General features: G+C 48.6%; 1 protein-coding gene across 6 annotated transcripts in view; it reads left to right on the top strand.

Moving 5' to 3' along the window:
* sptan1 (spectrin alpha, non-erythrocytic 1) overlaps positions 1-17,713 on the top strand; it is a 36,674-nt gene that overhangs the window by 9,465 nt on the left and 9,496 nt on the right. For 2 of the 6 annotated variants that reach the window (XM_047371797.1, XM_047371799.1), the window contains 33 exons: positions 1,905-2,185; positions 2,950-3,094; positions 3,176-3,330; positions 3,431-3,566; positions 3,774-3,875; positions 3,961-4,098; positions 4,174-4,284; positions 4,370-4,447; positions 4,529-4,684; positions 4,749-4,953; positions 5,136-5,317; positions 5,408-5,651; positions 6,240-6,362; positions 6,435-6,652; positions 6,730-6,822; positions 8,021-8,155; positions 8,443-8,591; positions 8,741-8,797; positions 10,176-10,374; positions 10,914-11,018; positions 11,103-11,135; positions 11,222-11,257; positions 11,562-11,609; positions 12,815-12,906; positions 13,011-13,155; positions 13,237-13,418; positions 13,766-13,865; positions 13,938-14,135; positions 14,216-14,362; positions 14,435-14,538; positions 15,726-15,888; positions 15,982-15,996; positions 16,920-17,051. In XM_047371797.1, coding sequence (XP_047227753.1) covers positions 1,905-2,185; positions 2,950-3,094; positions 3,176-3,330; positions 3,431-3,566; positions 3,774-3,875; positions 3,961-4,098; positions 4,174-4,284; positions 4,370-4,447; positions 4,529-4,684; positions 4,749-4,953; positions 5,136-5,317; positions 5,408-5,651; positions 6,240-6,362; positions 6,435-6,652; positions 6,730-6,822; positions 8,021-8,155; positions 8,443-8,591; positions 8,741-8,797; positions 10,176-10,374; positions 10,914-11,018; positions 11,103-11,135; positions 11,222-11,257; positions 11,562-11,609; positions 12,815-12,906; positions 13,011-13,155; positions 13,237-13,418; positions 13,766-13,865; positions 13,938-14,135; positions 14,216-14,362; positions 14,435-14,538; positions 15,726-15,888; positions 15,982-15,996; positions 16,920-17,051 — 4,407 coding nt within the window. The remainder of the gene's footprint in view (positions 1-1,904; positions 2,186-2,949; positions 3,095-3,175; positions 3,331-3,430; positions 3,567-3,773; positions 3,876-3,960; positions 4,099-4,173; positions 4,285-4,369; positions 4,448-4,528; positions 4,685-4,748; positions 4,954-5,135; positions 5,318-5,407; positions 5,652-6,239; positions 6,363-6,434; positions 6,653-6,729; positions 6,823-8,020; positions 8,156-8,442; positions 8,592-8,740; positions 8,798-10,175; positions 10,375-10,913; positions 11,019-11,102; positions 11,136-11,221; positions 11,258-11,561; positions 11,610-12,814; positions 12,907-13,010; positions 13,156-13,236; positions 13,419-13,765; positions 13,866-13,937; positions 14,136-14,215; positions 14,363-14,434; positions 14,539-15,725; positions 15,889-15,981; positions 15,997-16,919; positions 17,052-17,713) is intronic. The other 4 variants (XM_047371801.1, XM_047371800.1, XM_047371798.1 and 1 more) reach the window with 4 other exon arrangements.

Genomic DNA, 17,713 nt, shown 5'->3' with positions numbered 1-17,713 from the left:
TGTCAACCCCAGCTCAGCCGTCTCGTGTTGGGGTTTACACCAGTGGATGAGAGGGTTGTATCCCTGCGCCTTCGGGTTGGGGAGAGGTCTCTGACTATCATTTCAGCCTACTAAATATGGACAGGAGGGGGTCTGGTTTGGGGACCAGTGGATTTCATCTCTTCTTTTTGCGGATGACGTGGTCCTGCCGGTCCCCTCTAGCCAAGACCTACAGCATGCGCTGTGGCGGTTCGCAGCTGAGTGTGAAGCGGCTGGGATGAGGATCAGCTCCTCCAAGTCCGAGGCCATGGTTCTTGACCAGAAAAGGGTGGCTTGTCCTCTTCAGGTTGGAGGGGAGTTCCTGCCTCAAGTGGAGGAGTTTAAGTATCTCGGGGTCTTGTTCACCAGTGAGGGAAGAATGGAGCGGGAGATCGACAGACGGATCGGTGCGGCTGCCGCAGTAATGGGGGCGCTGTGCCGGTCCGTTGTGGTGAAGAGAGCTGAGCCGAAAAGCAAAGCTCTCCATTTACCGGTCGGTCTACGTTCCTACCCTCACCTATGGACATGAACTTTGAAAGAACGAGATCCCGGATATAAGCGGCTGAAATGAGCTTCCTCCGTAGGGTGGCCGGGCACTCCCTTAGAGATAGGGCGAGGAGCTCGGCCATCCGGGAGGAGCTCGGAGTAGAGCTGCTGCTCCTCCACATCGAGAGGAGCCAGTTGAGGTGGCTGGGGCATCTATACCGGATGTCTCCTGGACGCCTTCCTCGGGAGGTGTTCCAGGCATGTCCCACCGGGAGGAGGTCCAGGGGACGGCCCAGGACACGCTGGAGGGACTATGTCTCTCGGCTGGCCTGGGAACGCCTCGGGAGGAACTGGAGGAGATGTCTGGGGAGAGGGACGTTTGGGCGTCTCTGCTGAGTCTGCTGCCCCCACGACCCGGTCCAGGATAAAATGGGAGACGACAAGTACGAGCTTCTACAGGCTGGATTAGTCAGTTCATTAGAGAGTGATTCGGGCCGATTTCTCAGGGCGTGCGTACGGGTGTGACGTGCTGCGCTCTCGTTTACCCTGCTCCTACTGTGTTGAGTCTCCGCCCTATGATACTTTTAACAAGAAAACACGGACGGCGACTGTTTTAGAAGATGGAAAACAAAAGACCAGCCACGGCGCATCTCAAACCTCGTCACAGACTCCACCCAAGAGTAAAAAACGACTTTTGTCTAGTGAGACAAAATGGGCAAAGTTGGAGTCTGATCAGCGACGGAACAAGATTGGAGTAAATATTGTTTTCAAGCAACGGAGGGAACTCAGATCTGCCCTGGGAATGAAAAGGGACCAGCGGTTGGCCTTCTTTTTGCTAAAAAGGTAAGATACTAAAAATACACGTTGTATTATTGAACTAAACAAATGATAACAAAAGTTATCAAGTGAAATATCTACATTATTGGCCAACTAAAAGGGGAGCTACGTTTTCCCCTAAAAAAACGGACTAATGACTCGATATGAAAAATTTCCGTACGAACTGAATTATTTCTATATAATATTAGATAATAAAATAAGACATTATGCATCTGAAGAACCAACTGAAGCTGCAGCGGCAGATCACAACTTTTTTCTCTTCTTTCATGATCGTCCACAACACTGGTGTCATTTAAACGTATCGCCAGAGGGGGCAGACGTCTGCAAAAATCATGGATCTTGCGCTGTGCTCCTTTGTGTGAAAGCTTTTTGTTTAATTCAGTAAAAAAAAGTTTCTTATTGACTCAGTTTAGTGAGTCCAAAAGTGACGACCTTCTGAAACCAGAAGATGAAAATTACAACCGATGTTCTCAGGCTTCGTAATAAACAGAAACGCTCCAGAACCTGAAGCAGGCAGTTCATCACTGTGGCTCCATAATAAAGTTCTATTCGCTCCACTACAGGAGGCCATTGTCACCTCTGAGGAGCTGGGTCAAGACCTGGAGCACGTGGAGCTCCTGCAGAAGAAATTTGAGGAGTTCCAGACCGACCTGGCGGCTCACGAGGAGCGCGTTAACGAGGTGAACCAGCTGGCCGGCAAGCTGATCCAGGAGGCCCACCCGGAGAATGAGCTGATCGTTAGGAAGCAGGATGAGGTGAATGCCGCCTGGCAGCGGCTGAAGGGCCTGGCCCAGCAGAGGCAGACCAGACTGTTCGGGTCAGCCGAGGTGCAGCGCTTCAACAGGTGAACCCCGTCAGAAACACACATTTCCACTAACTTTAATGGATTTTATTGGGAGTGTGTGTAACAGAACAATAAAAGTGGAACAAAATGTTTAATGGTTTAATGTTTTTACTAATAAAAAACCAGTCCCACCAGTCTGACCTCAGAAGTACCCAGTCAGTAACCAGAGTCCAGGTTAGGAGTCTAACAGTGGTTCTGATTCTGGCCTCAGAGGTTCTTCAGAGAACATAAGAGAAAAAACAGCATCATGAAGACCAAGGAACACAGCAGACAGGTCAGGGAGAAAGTTCTGGTTAAGTCCAAAGCAGGGTTAGGTTCTACAACAATATCCTACATGTGAACATCTCTCAAGGATGGAGCTAAATCCAGGACAAGCTGCAGAAGACCTGAGACTGGGGTGGAGGTTCACCTTCCAGCAGGACAACCACCCTGAACATACAGCCAGAGCTACAGTGGGATAGTTTAGATCAAAGCAGATTCATGGGTTAGAATGGCCTAGTCAAAGTCCAGACAAAGAATCTGTGACAAGACTTGAAAACTAATGTTCCCAGATGTTCTCCGTCCAACCTGACTGAGCTGAGAAGAATTGGCAAAGACTCCAGTCTCGTACCTTGTTTGCCTGTTAAAATCCCAACAAAATAAATTGAGTTTTGTGGTTAAAACCCAAAATATAAGTTCCAGGGGTGCGAATACTTATGCAAAGCTCTGTAGCTCTGAACTTTATCCCGCTGCTGGTTCTGACGGATCTCTGGTTCCGTCTGCAGGGATGTGGATGAGACCATCAGCTGGATCAAAGAGAAGGAGCAGCTGATGGCCTCTGATGACTTCGGCCGGGACCTGGCCAGCGTTCAGGCTCTGCTGAGGAAACACGAGGGTCTGGAGAGAGACCTGGCTGCTCTGAAGGATAAGGCAGGAGTTCTGCTGCTCTACACCAGATTCACATTCCTGCATTCCTGATCCAAACTAACTTCTCTTCCGCTCATAAAACAGGTGAATACTCTGGGCGGGGACGCGGAGCGCCTGCAGCAGACACATCCTCAGAACGCTTCACAGATCCATCTGAAGAAGGACGAACTCATCACCAACTGGGAGCAGATCCAAACTCTGGCTGCTGAACGCCACGCCCGCCTCAACGACTCCTACCAGTAAATTTCCGACCCACCTTGATCCCACGTGGAAAACACAGAATCCACATGATGGACGTTGGATTCGGAGAAACACTAACCGTCTCCTTTTGTCCTCCAGCCTGCAGCGTTTCACCGCTGACTTCAGGGATCTGACCAGCTGGGTGACGGAGATGAAGGCTCTGATCAATGCCGACGAGCTGGCCAACGACGTGGCCGGCGCCGAGGCTCTGCTGGACCGACACCAGGAACACAAGGTGACCTTTTCTTACCTCTCTGAGTTTAAGGTTCCCGCTGTTCTCAGGAAGCTGTTTGCAGGAAACATTCAGTCTCAGGAATGTTTAGTCATCCTGACTGCTTGGAGATCCAGAGAAGACCAGAACCCGACATTTACAGATGGATCTGCAGCTGTGGAGGAGAATGCTGCAGACCTGCTGTAATCAGGCATGTTTTATCTCCTTCAGGGTGAAATCGACGCCCATGAGGACAGTTTCAGAACCACAGATGAAGCCGGTCAGGCCCTGCTCAGTACTGGACACTACGCCTCCGAGGAGGTCAAGGAGAAGGTAGGAGCATCAGATTTCAACACCTGCAAACATCTGTCCTGTGCAGCTGTTTCGTCTGTTTTAACTCTCTGCTCGATGTTTGCAGCTCGGGATCCTGGCTCAGGAGAAGGAGTCTCTACTGGAGCTGTGGGAGGTCCGCCGGCAGCAGTACGAGCAGTGCATGGACCTGCAGCTCTTCTACAGGGACACTGAACAGGTGGACAACTGGATGAGCAAGCAGGAGGTAAGCTGACCTGCTGTCTGCAGAGTAAGCCAGGATTTAACTGGTGTAACTGGTTAACGTCTAGCATCTCTGCAGGCTTTCCTGCTGAATGAAGACCTGGGAGACTCCCTGGACAGCGTAGAGGCTCTGCTGAAGAAACATGAGGACTTTGAGAAGTCTCTCAGCGCTCAGGAGGAGAAGATCACTGTGAGTTTCTTACGGGTTTCTCTGTGGATCACTGATGTTCTGCAGAAGAGGTTGAAATAACTCTTTATCTGTGGTGCATCTTCAGGCTCTGGATGAATTTGCCACTAAACTGATTCAAAACAACCACTATGCCAAAGAGGACGTGGCTACACGCAGAGATGCTGTGAGTCTGAACTTCTTTCATCGTTGTTCTCACATCCACTTTGAAGAACCAACACGTTATTTATTGTCTCTGTGTTTGTAGCTCCTCAGCCGCAGGAACGCCCTGCATGAGCGTGCTCAGGCCCGTCGTTCAGCCCTGGAGGATTCCTTCCACCTGCAGCAGTTCTTCAGGGACTCTGATGAGCTGAAGAGCTGGATCAATGAGAAGATGAAGACAGCCACTGATGAGTCCTACAAGGTCTGCTTCATTTCTTCTCACTCACTTCACTTGTTTCTGTTCTTTAACTTCTGCTCCTCCTCAGGACCCGTCCAACCTGCAGGGGAAGGTGCAGAAACACCAGGCCTTCGAGGCTGAGCTGGCAGCCAATCAGAGCCGCATCGATGCCCTGCAGAAGTCCGGCCAGGAGCTGCTGGACAGGAAGCATTACGCCTCTGCTGAGGTGAACACTCGCATGGAGGAAGTCAGCGAGCAGTGGAAGAAACTGCGGGAAGCCACAGAACTCAAAGGTAACTTGAACCAATCACAGCACAGCTGCTGGAGACGCTTCCTGAAGGCTTTGGAAAATGGGAAATGGATTCCATGGAGTCTGGGAAAAATATTAGAATTTCCAGAGTGAAATCCGTGTTCTATGTGTTCCGCGTTCCCAGTTAGAAACAAGTGTGAACTGGTGTGACTGTGTTTGTTTCAGGCATCAAGCTGCGTGAAGCCAACCAGCAGCAGCAGTTCAACAGGAACGTGGAGGACATTGAGCTCTGGCTCTATGAAGTCGAGGGCCTCTTGGCTTCTGACGACTACGGGAAAGACCTGACGAGTGTCCAGAACCTGCAGAAGAAGCATGCCCTGCTGGAGGCCGACGTGGCTGCTCACCAGGTAACCCAGACATCCCAGAACTCACTGAGACATGGCGTGTTTGTCTGCACAGGTTGGATCAGTGAATTCTTCTGTGAATGTTCCCCTCAGGATCGGATCGACGGGATCACCATCCAGGGTCGGCAGTTCCAGGAAGCCGGCCACTTTGACGCCGACAACATTCAGAAGAAACAGGAAGCTTTGGTGGTTCGTTACGAAGCTCTGCGTGACCCGATGACGGCTCGCAAACAGAAGCTGTCGGACTCGCTGCGGCTGCAGCAGCTCTTCAGGGACGTGGAGGACGAGGAGACCTGGATCAGGGAGAAGGAGCCCATCGCCTCCTCCACCAACAGAGGTAACGTCATGCAGCACTGTGACGTTAGAAGCTGGTTTCTGACTGAGAGTTCAGGGTTAATATTTATGTTTAGACCACATCATTCATCTCTAAAGTTCTGATGAAAACCCATTGATGGTTTTGGTTTTCTAGCAACTGAGTGAGACCCCACAGATAAACGTTTTCACAGCCCTCAAAAAGGTTCTCTGCTGTGTGAAACTGGACCTGTGGTTCCTGAACTGGGCCTGACACAGAACATGTTCTACAAACAAAAAGGTTCTAAAGAACATGATTCAAATAATGTGGATTAAATGCAGGATAATCTGGTACCGGCTGATCTGAGTGGGTCCAGATGGCAGAAAAACAGTGAATTAGCCCTTTACCTCACGGCCCAATCAGATGTTAGCTTCAGTACTGTATTACATGATTGGTGGAACAGAACATCTGGTTTCTGCTTTAGGGAGATGATCCGAGTTTGGAGTAATGTTGAGTTTATAGGAATCCTTGTATGTGTCATGACTGGGCTGGTTCTGTTCGGTTCAACAGATGCACAGCTTTTGGGTTTAGACTGACTGAATAATAATCCATAAATTCCTATTTGTCTCGCAGGTAAAGACCTGATTGGAGTCCAGAACCTACTGAAGAAGCACCAGGCTTTGCAGGCTGAGATCATGGGTCACGAGCCTCGGATCAAAGCCGTCACCCAGAAAGGAGAGACCATGGTGGAGGAAGGTATGTTTCGATCCTGAACTTCCTGGGAGCATTCCTCTCAAGGTTCTGATTGGTTCTGGTGTTGGTTCTTAGGTCACTTTGCTGGGGAGGACGTAAAGGCAAAGCTGGCTGAGCTGCATGGACGCTGGGACACCCTGAAGGCCAAGGCGGGCCAGAGGAGGCAGGACCTGGAGGACTCTCTGCAGGCCCAGCAGTACTTCGCCGACGCCAACGAGGCCGAGTCCTGGATGAGGGAGAAGGAGCCCATCGTTGGGAGCCCAGACTACGGAAAGGATGAGGACTCTGCTGAGGTATGGAATGAAAGCTGCTTTCTGTTTGTTCCACAGAGAGACAGATCCATGTGTTCACTCTGGGTTCTGGTCCACAGGCTCTGCTAAAGAAGCACGAGGCCCTGATGTCGGACCTGACGGCTTACGGCAGCAGCATCCAGGCTCTGAAAGAGCAGGCTCAGTCTTGCAGGGTGAGATCTGATCGTTCAGGGTTCTGAACTGTTTGGAAGTTAAGTTCGGGTCAGTTTGTTTTTATTTTTGTTCTGTTTGCTGTCGTGGCGTTTCAGCCATACCATTCAGAGCAAATGGTCGCCTACATGCGCCAGGGCAGTTTTACTCTACCTCCAAGTTTCCTGACTGGGGGATTAACTTTAACCACACTAACTGGTCCCCTGGCTCCACGCTGGCTTTTCAAGCCTTGCTCCCAACGTCTTGCAGATGATTTGAAGATCTACATTCATTAGTGATATCGGATGGTAGCTAGATGGAAGTGTTGGATCTGTATCCGGCTTGAGGATAAGGTTTATGTTAGCACAGTTCATGTTTTAAGAGACTATACTAAATTGCTGTGACCACTCGTTGGAAGGTGGAGTTCAGCAGTGGCCAGAACTCTTTGTAGAGTTCTGCAGGGAAGCCATCAGGTCCTGCAGCTTTGCCATTATGCAGACTTTGAACTTGCTGCTGAAGGTAACTCCAGAACCTGTTTCTGTTCCTCAATTAATGCCTCTTTTTCACTGGTCCCTACTCAGAGCGGGTCGACTTGGGTTACATGGAACCATTATTATTTTAGTACCTGCTTGGTTGTGGTTCCTAATGTTCTGGGTCGCACTGAAAACATGATGTCAGAAGACTGCTGGTCACTGATTGGTTAGGGGGCGGAGCCACTAGTCGCAGCAATATTTCAACAACTAATATTTTGGGCTGATTGTGTCTGAGCACCATAACCAGCTAGCATCAGTTAGCGTTAGCTTACCCTCACACGTCCTCTAGTTACAGCATGGCTTCCCTCTCTCTGTTGTACTGATCCACTGTGCTGCGGGTCTCGCTGCCCAGAACCTCCTGTGGTTCTGTTCTTTCACTCAGCCTTAAACGGAGCAGGAGAATTTACTCATGTGTAAAGGAAAATGAATTAAATCACGTTAAACTGACCCGACCCGAATGGATTAACTGCTAATCAGAGTTAGAAGAATCAATATTTTTTCATTTCTGAAACTTTATTTAGGGTCATTAATTGGTTTTTACCTTAGCTGGAGTTATTTAAGTGCACCGCCATATAGTCTCACCAGAACTCAGCAGAACTCTCCAGAAAGCAGAGTTTTAATGCTCAGGCCTCGGGATACGGTTGCCTAGCAACACTGCATCTGACAGATGGGTTTTTATCCTGAACAGCAACAAGTTGCTCCGACTGACGACGAGACCGGGAAGGAGCTGGTTCTGGCTCTTTACGACTATCAGGAGAAGAGTCCGCGGGAAGTGACGATGAAGAAGGGCGACATCCTGACTCTGCTCAACAGCACCAACAAGGTACACCCAGAACCTCACTGGAATGGGCTTCCTGAGTGGACTTCCCAGGTTCTCCAGCCATCCACCTTCTTCCTTACACTGTAGTTTTTCCAGGTTCCAGACTTAAATCCTGATCCCTGTAGGAATATGAACCATAAATTCATAGGGAACATTTTGAAAGTTAGAGTCTGGAAAAATGTGGCATTTTAACAGGAATTCTGTGTATCCGGATGCAAAGCCCTTCGGGTCTGCATCCGGATACATGTCTGTGTAGAAACTCTTCTTCCTGATGTGGGTTTGTGTCTCAGGACTGGTGGAAGGTGGAGGTGAACGACCGGCAGGGTTTCGTTCCAGCCGCCTACGTGAAGAAGCTGGACCCGACCCAGTCGTCTTCTAGGGAGAACCTGCTGGACGAGCACGGCAGCATCGCAGCTCGTCAGGAACAGATCGAGAACCAGTAAGAAACGTTTTTCCTGTCTGAGGGAACTTTCCTAACACATTCCTCCTTCCCGTGGGGTTTAACTGCCCTCTCACTAATGACCCGGCTCCTGGTTCTGTTTCTGTCTCCTCTTCATTTAACCCCTAACCTCACCTCGCTGCGTGCAGGCTTGTCACCAAGGAGCCCTGCAGCGTGTCTGTGCGCATGAAGCAGGTGGAAGAGCTGTGAGTAGGAACCGGCGTTCCGATCCGTTTCCCTGTGATCCGCAGCAGTCTAACATCTTCCTACCCTCAGATTCCCTCATGTCTGTGATGTTGTGACTCCTCCATCCTCATCCTGCTGCAGGATAGAAGAACATCTGTATCATCCCATGCTTCCTTCTTTATTTCCATGTAAAACAGAATCGGCAAATATTCCAGTTTTCACTGAGATCCTGTGATGAATGTTGATGTTCTGCAACGAGGTCGCATTCTCCATCCTTTCATCGTGTCCCAAACGGGTCCAGTTTACTGAGGTTCTGCTGCATATTTAGCCCTGTCCACGCCATCATGGATATTTAAGCAAATACATTTTGTGCTCCTCTGTTCATCCAAACAACTTTTAGGGATTTTGGAAAAGGATTTTAAAAATTCTGTTTGCACAGTGTCCATATTGACTGGTTCTGGTGAAAACAATGAGGTAGGGGCCCTTTTTAGGCGGACTCAGAACAACTGGACTCAGGATGTTTCATCTCTACAAAGAACTGCCACCTACTGGCAGGTATGGTTGGGTCCTTGGAGTGGACAGTCTGCCAGGCTTCACTCTGGAAACATCTGAAGGATTTTCCAGAGTGAAGCTGAAAAAAGGTGGAGCCTGGAAAAACATTCATACTTCCAGATTTTATTTTGTGAACCCGTTTTCTGCAGGATCCATCCAACCATTTTCCAACAGCAGCTCAGTCCTTGTAGGGCTGTAGATGTCTGCAGGACAACCGTCAGGTGGCTCCTCTGCTTTTATATAAAACAGGAACAGTTCTAAATAATGTTAACCTTCTGTCCTCCATGTGTAATTTATAGTCTGGAGTCTGGAGAGGAAACGTTTAGAGACCATGGTTCCTCCGCTGTAGGAACCCTTCCTGAGTTGAAAGGGAAAACTTCCAACTGATCCGTATTTTACTGGATAAATCAGGTCTTTATCAAAGTCCAACCAGAACAATGAGATCCATCTTTTCTCCTCTGGTGAAGATCCAAATATTTGCTGTTTCTCAGATCCGAAGATTCTCCAGATGTTTCTAGCTGCACAGAACCAAATATTTTGACCAAGTTTAGGATCTGACATCCATGTTTCAGGATGGATCTTCTGGTCTTCTGAGGATAGCAGGAGTTAAACTATGCTGCTGGTGATGGAGAAGACCTGTTTTAAAATATCTTCAGTTTTATTCTGGAGGATTTCTGCAGCAGTGGGCCTGGAGATGCATGACACCAGGAACATTTCAGAATAAATCCACTGCTCCATCAGAGGTTTCCTTGTGTCCATCTCCCGTTGGTGCTGGTAGCATGTCTGTGTTCGGTGATGCTTCCTTCTTGTCCTCCCAGCTAACGTGTCTGTTCTCACTTCTCCAAGATATGGAACTCTGCTGGAGCTGGGAGAGAAAAGGAAGGACATGCTGGAGAAGAGCTGCAAGAAGTTCATGTTGTTCCGTGAAGCCAATGAGCTGCAGCAGTGGATCCATGAGAAGGAGAGCGCCCTCACCAACGAGGAGGTCGGCTCAGATCTGGAGCAGGTCGAGGTCCTGCAGAAGAAGTTTGATGACTTCCAGAAGGTAACGTCTGTTGGTTTCAGATCCGGAAGCAAACTAGAACCCAGGAGAATTATTGTTGGTGGTTTAGAAACAGGAGCATCATCTCCAGCTTCTTCATCGTGGACGTTTGGCAGGAAGTTGACTAGTTCAAGTCCTGGAGTTGATTCCAGTTTAGGATTCAAAGTTAATTAGCTGAAGGAACGTTGACTCCCAGTTAATCCATTGATATTTAACGCTTCACCTGTTTAGTTATAAATCTACTCAAGTTAGTTTAGTGACTTGAGTTAGTTAAACTAAACAGTTAGTTTGGGAACTTACGTTAGTTAAGTAGTAAATTAGTTTAGTAAGCTGCTGAAGGGACTAAACTAACTGAAGTAACTTGGTTCCCTGTAGTTGATGCAGGCTGTTATCAGAACCAACAATGGTCCAAGAAAGTCTTAAGTTTTCAATTTAATCAGATCTAACTTGGAGAAACCCAGTTTTCCATCTGGGTTCATAGTAAAGGTGTGCAGGTGTTCTACTTGTGATTCTGATGGTTTTTATTCCGCCAAACCGTCCAGGACCTGAAGGCCAACGAATCCCGTCTGAGGGACATCAACAAAGTGGCGTCGGAGCTGGAGTCTGAAGGTCTGATGGCGGAGGAGGCTCCCATGGTCCAGGCTCAGGTGAGCTCCACCTGTCCTGTCCCAGGTAATGATCCTCCTGTAGGTTTCTTCTGACAGCATGTTCGTCTCTCTGTGTGTTTGCAGCAACAGGAGCTGGTCGGATCTGCTCCCGGAAAGGTTTGGATTCTTTGCTCTTTCACATCCTTCCTGATTCGCACTGAAGGAATTTTCTGAGTAAAAACTGGATTTTTTCTGTTGAACAGGATGAAATTGATTCTAAGACTGCGTCACCATGGAAGGTAAGCTTCATTCATCTGAAACCTGGAGATCCACCTCAATGTTGGCTGTTAGGTTCTGGTTCTGCTCAGTTTCACTGCAGTCATGGCCGACAGTTCTGCGATCCGTCCCCAGAGCTGTATGATTATACACAGTTGAGCCCGTCCCATGAGTTCTAATGTCTGGGATTGTTCCGACTGATCCCAGACCTGTCGCCATGGTTGAACTGCCTGTGATGATTTATTTGAAATGAATCCAAGGAGACTCGGACCCGCTCCTGACTGGTGTGATGTTTGTTTTTCCTGTTTGGTTCACCTTTGAACTTAGACCATACGATTGGGTGTCCAAACAACGGCTAACTTTAATACCATCAAGGTAAGAGCCGACTGATCCTAAACTCCCAGAAACTCATCCCCGTCGCCCGTCCCATCCTGACCGCACCTTTGTCCTTTTATGGTCCTTCCTGTCTGCTGCAGGAAGCTGTTGGTTCTGTTCTCTCCTTGCAACCAGTCCTGTTAGACTCCGTGTTCCTGCCTGTTTCCTCCTCCCTGTTTTAACATTCAGGAAATTCATCCTGCTCTAATGTCATTGGTTAAAGAGACTTGCAAAAGTATTCACACCCCTTCAACTGTTGCACATTCTGTCTCGTTTGGACCTAAAACTTCAACGTATTCGATGTGACAGATTAACAGAAAGTTCAGCATCATTGGGAGGACATCAGAAAACCTGGAAAGTGTGGCTTGCATCTGTATCCACCCCACCTGAATCAGTACCTGGTAGAACCAACTTAGGCTGCAGGTCTTCTGGGTTTTGTTTCTACCAGCTTTGAACATCTACAGACAGAAAGCTCTGCTCATTCTTCTCTGTAAAACAGCTCCAGCTCAGTCAGATTGGATGGAGAACATCTGTTTCAAGCCTTGCCATAGATTCCCAACAGGATTTAGGTCTGGACTTTGACTAAACCGTTCTAACAGTCAATTATGCTTCTCAGATTAATGCTCTCCTTGCCCAGCCTGTCAGTTTAGATGGACCTCCATGTCTTGGTAGCTCTGCAGGTGGTCCATCCTCTCTCCATGTCCAGATGATGGATTGATCAGAGTTCTAGGAGACGTTCAAAGTTTGGGGTGTTGTTGTAGAACCTAACCCTGCTTTAAACTTCTCCAGAACGTTCTCCATGACTTGTCTGCTGTGATCCTTGGTCTTCATGATGCTGTTTGTTCTCTAATGTTCTCTGACAGACCTCTGGGGCCTCCACAGAACAGCTGCAGTTAGAGTGAGGTTCTATTGGGAGGATCAGAGTAAACGGAGCTGAAAGCACTCCACACGATTTGAACCATGAATCATTTTCCTTCCTCCTAACTGGAATCTACTTTCTGTCACATAAAGTCCAAATAAAATACATTGAAGGTTTGGATCATGGAAGGGGTGTGAATACTTTTGTGAGGCTCTGTGAATAGTGTTTCCTGTCCTAAGTAAAACCTTCAGAGCTTTCCGTATTTTCTCCGTTCAGTCCTTATGAAAGGGAAAGGGGTGGATCCGGTTTGCTGCAGCCTGTTTGATTTTGAATGTTTTGCGTTCAGGAGCTGAACAACCGCTGGCGTTCGCTGCAGCAGCTGGCCGAGGACCGCAGCAACATGCTGGGCAGCGCCCATGAGGTGCAGCGTTTCCACAGGTGAGATTTACCTTCTAGATGTCACACACAGTTTCCTGCTGCTCAGAGCGGACCGGAGGGTGAAAGGTCAGAGTTAACCAGTCAGAGTTGTCATTTCCTCCCAGGGATGCCGATGAAACCAAAGAGTGGATCGAGGAGAAGAACCAGGCTCTCAACACAGACAACTACGGCCACGATCTGGCCAGCGTTCAGGCGCTGCAGCGCAAACACGAAGGCTTCGAGAGAGACCTGGCAGCTCTGGGCGATAAGGTCAGATCTTTACAGATGATCACCAGCAGAGCCCTGCTTACCTCTGCAGGTCTTCATGGAGGCTTCTTCTTTCCAACACAGGTTAAATCTCTAGGAGAGACAGCCGAGCGCCTGATCCAGTCGCATCCTGAGGCCGTGGACGATATCCAGGAGAAATGCACTGAGTTGAACACAGCCTGGAGCAGCCTGGTGGGACGAGCCGACCAACGCAAGGAGAAGCTGGGAAACTCCCACGACCTGCAGCGCTTCCTGTCAGACTTCAGGTGAGCTGCTGACAGATACAACCAGAAAACAACTTTGTGGCTCCTGATTGGAGCTAAATCCCATTTTGTGGAATTTATAATAGATTCCAGTAAAGAAACGTGAAGAATTAGTCTGTGAGACCGACCTAAAGGTCCAGTCTAAACCAGATTGTCTGTTCCGGGTCAACACGACCCTGGTTCATCCTGGCGTTTAGATTCAGAGATGACCGTTAATAATTGTTCCAGGGAACACGGTCAGGAACTGGACTAAAACAGAGGAATAAAAGTAGCTAAAGTTCAAAGAAAAACTCAGGCAGGATCAGGAGTTTTAATATTTGACAGGCTGTTAATGCTTCCCGTCCTTCCAGGGATCTGATGTCCTGGATCAATGGTATCCGAGGGTTGGTGTCCTCGGAGGAGCTGGCTAAAGACGTGACAGGAGCTGAGGCTCTGTTGGAGCGCCACCAGGTGTGTAGTTCTTCTCCTGTTTCTGGACAAACTGCAGGTCGTTGCTTATCTGACTGAATATCCGGCTTCCAGGAACACCGGACGGAGATCGACGCTCGGGCCGGGACCTTCCAGGCCTTCGAGCAGTTCGGACAGCAGCTGCTAGCCCGGGGTCATTATGCCAGTCCTGAGATCCAGCAGAAGCTGGAGGCTCTGGACCGGGAGCGAGCCGACCTGGAGAAGGCCTGGGTTCAGCGGCGCATGATGCTGGACCAGTGCCTGGAGCTCCAGGTAACCAAACCACCTCCAGTTGCTACTGATGGGTGTGAAACAGTTTGAACCTTCTGACTCCATCGGTCCTCCTTCCACAGCTCTTCAGCAGGGACTGTGAGCAGGCCGAGAACTGGATGGCGGCTCGGGAAGCGTTCCTGGCCAGCGACGATAAGGGCGACTCCCTGGACAGCGTGGAGGCTCTCATCAAGAAGCACGAGGACTTTGACAAGGCCATCAACGTTCAGGTCAGTGAGATAGTCCCTAAAGCTCGTCCCTGATCCAGTTCAGGAGTTTAACCTGCTATAAACCTGCTGCAGGAGGAGAAGATCGCCGCTCTGCAGTCCTTCGCTGATCAGCTGATCGGAGCCGATCATTACGCCAAACCTGAGATCTTCAACCGCCGCAACGAGGTCCTCGACAGGTGAGGAGCAGCTTCTCTACCAGCCTGTTCCCAGGAAACTTTCAAACCTCTGGTAGTGTTGGTTGTTGTGGGACGGAGACGTCGGAGTCCGACCCGGCCCAGGTGTCGTTTCAGACCCACCATGAAACTTTCTGTGTTCTCCTCAGTCTGAGAGGAGCTGTTATAATAAATAGTATCAGCAGGGAGGAGGTTACTTATTATTGCCTTTTCTATTTATTAATTGACCTTCTATCAGGGTTTTTAATCGGTCCACTTGGGTCAGAACCGATAAATGGAAATACTAATAATGAGACACCACAGTAAACACCTGAACCTGGGTTACCATGACGACGTAGTTGGCCAATAACCACGCCCCATGTCGTCTCTTTATTGTAGAATAAGCTTCTCAGCACCTGCGGTTTACATGGATACGACCTTCAACCTCCAGGCTTCAGTAGGATAATTTGCGGTCTTTCACCAGCGTGTCCTTCATCGCTGTAGAGATTCTAGTTTCCTGTCAGATCCCTCCGGAGCGCTGGGAAGGCAGGTAGTCTTCATACGCTGCAGCTATCTCCACAACATCTCATCTTCTATGCTAACCAAGCAGAAGTCCCCTGGTGGATCAGTACAGGAGTCCGTTTCAAGCTCCTGATGGGACACCAACAATCAACAGGTTGCATAACTAAGACTTTCAAAATAAAAGCTAACAGATACTCTTCACATTAAAAGTTTCTGTATTTCAAAAGTCAGTTTCTTATTACTTCCAGACCTAAACCTGTCATAATAAATGAATTATGTTGGTACTTCAAAATAAAAGATACTCTTCAAAATAAAAGTCCCACATCTGTCCAGGTTAGATAATAATAAAGCTGGTTTAACTTTACTAATGAAGCTAAATCAGACATAGGGAATAAATGTATTATTTTTCAAAATAAAGCTCATACATTCTCTTCAAAGTAAAAGTCTAAATCTTCCAGAGGTAGGTTCTAGCTTCCTTTATATGTCTGCAGCAGATTCGTTGATGCACATCTGCTTCAGGGTTGGATTTCAGCAGAAACCAGAACAATTATTGCAGGTGGTTCTGGATCAGGATCCATTTTTCTGGAATCTGATCCATAACTTGGTGATTTCTGCAGATTGGTGAAGCTGAGTTCAACTCCAACCGTAATGTTTGGGAATTTAAAATGAGAGGTCGGGATGTTTTCCAGGTGGCGCCGGCTGAAGGCCCAGATGATCGAGAAGCGGTCCAAACTGGGAGAGTCCCAGACCTTGCAGCAGTTCAGCCGGGACGTTGACGAGATCGAGGCCTGGATCAGTGAGAAACTGCAGACTGCCACTGATGAGTCCTACAAGGATCCCACCAACATCCAGGTTGGTCCTCTGATGGGTTTCCTCTCATGGTTCCTCTCGAGTTCTCCCTATGATCCGATCTGAATCCTTCTCTCACTCTTCTATCCTCTCTAGCTGTCCAAGCTGCTGGTAAGTTTAAGTTGTGTGTCGACTCACTAACAAGCAGACGGTCCTCCATGTGTCCTCGTTTGGCTTTTTGTGTAGAAACATCTTAGGTCCGAGCGTTTGTCCTCCATCAGCTGACTTTAGTTGTTTTAATTCACGCTCATTTTTATGTTTAAGGTTTGGTTCTGTTCATTGAAGATAGTTGGTGCTGCTTTCATTTTAATCTTTGGTTTCATGGAGGAGAGTCATCTTTAAAGCTGCTTCAGAGGTTTCAGACCAGGTCCACATCCAGATGTTCTTGACCAGTCGTTCTCCAGGCTTCTGAAGGTCTTTCTGAGTTTTTCTTTCGACTTTTAGCTGCTTTTTACCTCGGTTTCAGCCCGGTCCAGAGAAAAGCTCGGAAACCTTCTGCTGACGGATCTCTGGAAACGCTTTAAAGTATTTTGTCCCAGACTGTCCAACTCAGACCTTTGGACACATGTAAATACAGTGGATCTGGATCTGGATCTGGATCTGGACTGGAGCTGCACGGTGTGTTGGATCGCAGTCGGAGCCAGAAATCCAACCACAACGGTTTTGGATGTGGTCCCAACAATCTTTCTGCAGTAATGTCCGTCTGGATGAGTCTTCAGTGTGGTGGGACTTTGTGATGAAGGATTAATCTTACTCTATATCGTCATGGCGATCTTCATCAAAAATATATCGTGCAGCCCTAACCGGGACACGAGTCCAATTGGATCTGAACCGGAAGCAGCTTAAAGCGACTCTCTCTGTGTTTTGGCTCAAACATCAGTTCTGCTGCAGATGTTTTTTGTCTGTTCTGTGTCCATAAATGTCTCTCTGTCAATAATGACGTCCCGTTAAAGTCCATGAGTGTCTACCTACTGGTGAAGCCTCATGAGAACATGAGGAGCAGATGTTCTGACCCTGTGTGTCCGTTCCCTCAGAGCAAACATCAGAAACATCAGGCGTTTGAGGCCGAGCTGCACGCCAACGCCGACCGGATCAAAGGAGTCATCGACACCGGGAACTCCCTGATCCAGAGAGGAGCGTGCGCCGGCAGCGAGGACGCCGTCAAGGTAACCTCAACACGTCTGCAGGAGGTTCTGGATCTGACCTGACATTGGTTCTAACTGCACGAGACTCTAAGGTCGACCCAAACAAAGCGCTGGATTCCAGGTTTAATAAAGTCCAGTCTGAGTCGAAGTTCTCATTTCCACAGAATGAAACAATAAATAAGATAAGAACTCATCCCTACTGCAGAGGTAGGAGAAGAGAAACAATTCCCACTCCATCCATCCATCATCCATCCATCTCTCCATCCATCCATCCATCTCTCCATCCATCCATCCATCTCTCCATCCATCCATCCATCCCTCCCTCCATCCATCTCTCCATCCATCCATCCATCCCTCCCTCCATCCATCTCTCCATCCATCTGTCCATCCATCATCCATCTCTCCATCCATCATCCATCTCTCCATCCATCATCCATCCATCCCTCCCTCCCTCCATCCATCTCTCCATCCATCTGTCCATCCATCTCTCCATCCATCCATCCATCCATCTCTCCATCCATCTCTCCATCCATCCATCCATCTCTCCATCCATCCATCCCTCCCTCCATCCATCTCTCCATCCATCCATCCCTCCCTCCATCCATCCATCCCTCCCTCCCTCCATCCATCTCTCCATCCATCTGTCCATCCATCATCCATCTCTCCATCCATCATCCATCTCT

This window comes from Girardinichthys multiradiatus, chromosome 8 (assembly GCF_021462225.1).
Source record: "Girardinichthys multiradiatus isolate DD_20200921_A chromosome 8, DD_fGirMul_XY1, whole genome shotgun sequence".
NCBI classification, from domain to species: domain Eukaryota; kingdom Metazoa; phylum Chordata; class Actinopteri; order Cyprinodontiformes; family Goodeidae; genus Girardinichthys; species Girardinichthys multiradiatus.
The sequence above is the reverse complement of the archived record's forward strand: the minus strand, read 5'-3'. Positions and strand labels throughout refer to the sequence as shown.